General features: G+C 43.9%; 1 protein-coding gene across 1 annotated transcript in view; it reads right to left on the bottom strand.

Moving 5' to 3' along the window:
* Nucleotides 1-6: 6 nt before the first annotated feature.
* ERN1 (endoplasmic reticulum to nucleus signaling 1) overlaps nucleotides 7-3,000 on the bottom strand; it is a 31,891-nt gene continuing 28,897 nt past the window's right edge. Inside the window, exons 17-21 of the mRNA XM_019542402.1 lie at nucleotides 2,669-2,816; nucleotides 2,033-2,160; nucleotides 1,491-1,614; nucleotides 920-987; nucleotides 7-395 (exon numbers count right to left, since the gene is read on the bottom strand). Of these exons, the coding sequence (XP_019397947.1) occupies nucleotides 189-395; nucleotides 920-987; nucleotides 1,491-1,614; nucleotides 2,033-2,160; nucleotides 2,669-2,816 (675 nt within the window). The 3' untranslated portion in view covers nucleotides 7-188. The remainder of the gene's footprint in view (nucleotides 396-919; nucleotides 988-1,490; nucleotides 1,615-2,032; nucleotides 2,161-2,668; nucleotides 2,817-3,000) is intronic.

Raw genomic sequence — 3,000 nt, 5'->3', positions numbered from 1 at the left:
GCTCCTTGGGCTCCTCCTGTCCTCTTCCTGATGCAATGTGTGCAGAGTACAAGGCACTTTCTGGGCATATGGGTTCCTCAGGGAGACATTTTGCTCTTTGATCCCATGAGTCTCTGCTTAGAGACAGGCCCATTTTACAGCCTGTTTGGAATGTTGGTCACGGAGAAGGGAGCTCTGTCCCCACCCTCTCAAACAGCATCTCCCAGCAGTTCCTGACCTGCAGAGTCCTGAACATAGTAAGGCTGAAACAGTCTTTCCTGGCTGCAGATTTGCATAGCATGGTAAGTGTGTAAGAGCAGGCGAGGGAAGCGGGACGTAAAATAGCGTACAAAGTCATCTGGGATGGTGCCCAGCGTCTCCTGCACCTCTGTGGGAAGCTCTCTGTAGTGGTGTTTCTGGAATTAGAGCAGGAAGAATATTTGTTGTAAGGTCTTTGCTTTCTGCCTCCCACTGCCACAGTTCTATCATATATGTTGCAAGAAATGGTTTAGTGGCCAGAGAAGCCTTACCAAATGGTAGGCTGGGGTTTATGGAGGTGAAAACAGTTGACAGCGAAGTAGTTCCAGTGCAGCCTCACTAGAGGGCACTGCCATGGTCCCAGGGAGGGTGTTTGCTATCATAGGATTAGTCAATTTTGCTACATCATCACAGTGAAAAATGTGGGTCCCGCTGTTGGCATTGTTAAGCAGGGGATGTTATAAACAGGTGTTCATTATAATGAGGATGTGCTGCAATAGAAGTGAATTGGCTTGGAAGCCACAGTCTATCAAGAAGGCAGAATAAATGGCAGTACTGGTATTTCTACATAGTTATAAAGACTGTGAAACAATTCTGGGGGCTGAATTTGTATGATGCAGATTCTAAGAGTCCAATGTGTATTTTCTGCACTTGCCTGTGCACTCTCTCTCTCATCTTTTACCTTATTTCTCATTGCCCGCAGAAGATCCCGCACTGATCCCCCTTTGTAAGATCTAAATTTTCGAAGATCTGAAAAAGCAAACACTTTGTTTAGGTGATCTGAAGCAGACAGTCCTCCAGGGAGTTGACTTGTTGCTATGTCCCCAGTTTTTAGCCACGGTACACAGCTGTTTGTTCTACTGTGTCAAAGAGAGGCTTCAAAGTGTTACTTTAAACACCACAGAAAAAAGTTGGGCTTCCCCAGGCAGTATAAACTGCTTAATCCATGTGACCCCCATATTATTTTTGAACTTCATTATCTCTGTCCTTAAAGAAAAGCATGTAGTCAACAAGGGAAAACAGGGCATGAAATGTACCAAGCCACTGTTGTTATTTGTGGTTTCAAGAGATTTGCCTTAAAAAGCAAGATATGGAGCACACGTGTGCATATATATATTCTCATCTGAAGGTGTTCGGTACTTGCTTACAAGCCACGATGTCTTGTACCAAACTGGAGACTCAATGGGACACTGCTTTTCTGTGTGCACAGCCTGTAATTCACTTATACAACTGGTGGCTATAATTTCACTTACCTGTCTGAAGGGGAACTGTGATGTGGTCTCTCCAGTCCATTTTCACCACCTCTCTCCCTCTTCTTTCTAATTGCTTGACTACTGGACCATCTAAGGATTCTTTTTCTATTCGGTCACTTACATCCTGCAAGAGACAGTCAGGTTATTCCAAGTGCTGTAATTTTATTTCAAACTTTTCCCCAAATTGCTGACTGTCACAGATGAAGATTTCCTGAATAACTAAAACTTATTCCTTTGAGGCAGTACAATGTAACAGACAAGGTACAGGATAAGGAACTTCAGGTCTGGAGAGACTTCCGTGGTTCTTGCATTGCAGAAAACCCAACATGCTTGTGAGGCTGCATCTTTCTACAGAACTAAACCTTTTCCTATGTGCAGTGATTAAACACCAGAGCTGCACATTGTTACTTACCCTGCACACTCTTGAACTGCTGATTCTACTAGCAACACCATCAACAATATCAAAAATGAAACGTAAGAGTGAAAGCGCGGTGCTGCAATGCAATTAGTCATGGATAGAAAAGGAAATGGAGAAGCCAAACCTGGAAAAACTGGAGCTGTTTTTCCAGACTCCAGAAGAGTGGGTGCTTCAGCACACAACTAGCCGAGGGACGTTTCTGAGGATCCATGTTAATCATCTGCTCGATTAAGTCATGAGCAACCAAGTCTTCTGCAAGAGAAGTGAGGACAAGCTATTTGAAGCAGCTGAAGCCAACAGTGGCTTACTGAAGACTGGAAATCACTTGAAGTTTGTCTAAGATGTATAACATCCAAGAAGTGCTGACTGCTTGGCCTATAAAGAACAGGCCAAATTCTACATCAGTTTGCACCCTGTGAATCCCATCAATAAGTTAAAGGGACTGCACCTGTACAGTTAAGAACAAAATTCACCTCTGTTGTCTCCTTGTTCTGGCTATACATGAAATATTTTAACTGTGCCAGTAAAATTGAGGGCTCAAAATTTGCAATCTGTCAGTAATATCACATGGCTTTCGGTAATGACTGACTCTCTTTGAAGAGTCTTCCATAATTGCTATAGTTCCTGGTTGTAGCCTTGGGTCACAATGATTCATAGGCCTCATATGGTTCCCTGTGGCATTCTGGGAAGTACTGAACCGCAACCATAAACAATGTGGTGCTTTATAGAGGAAAGGCTAGGACAGCACTGAACAGTTTACCATGCTTCTCTGGGCTGAAGGAGTCCAGACTGTAAACACCCAGCAAAATGTTGGCTTGCCGCTGCAGGGATTTGCCAAAGGGGTGGTTGCCTTCAGATATGACGTAATAAAAGACACAGCCAGCTGAAAAGATGTCCACTGTGTACGTCTGCAGACAAAAACAGTGTTGAAAAGCAACGACGTATTAATGCTTTGTGCCAGCTTCTCAGGTAATTTTCCGAAGTTGAAGCTAAACACTAGTGCGAGCTGTGTGTTAAATGCACAGCCTTTTATAATGTGAGCAGTGCTGGTTAGCCACAGCCAGAGCAGTGACTAATCTGGGCACACCTCAT

Source organism: Crocodylus porosus, unplaced genomic scaffold, assembly GCF_001723895.1.
Source record: "Crocodylus porosus isolate Cpor-Errol unplaced genomic scaffold, CroPor_comp1, whole genome shotgun sequence".
NCBI classification, from domain to species: Eukaryota; Metazoa; Chordata; order Crocodylia; family Crocodylidae; genus Crocodylus; species Crocodylus porosus.
The sequence above is the reverse complement of the archived record's forward strand: the minus strand, read 5'-3'. Positions and strand labels throughout refer to the sequence as shown.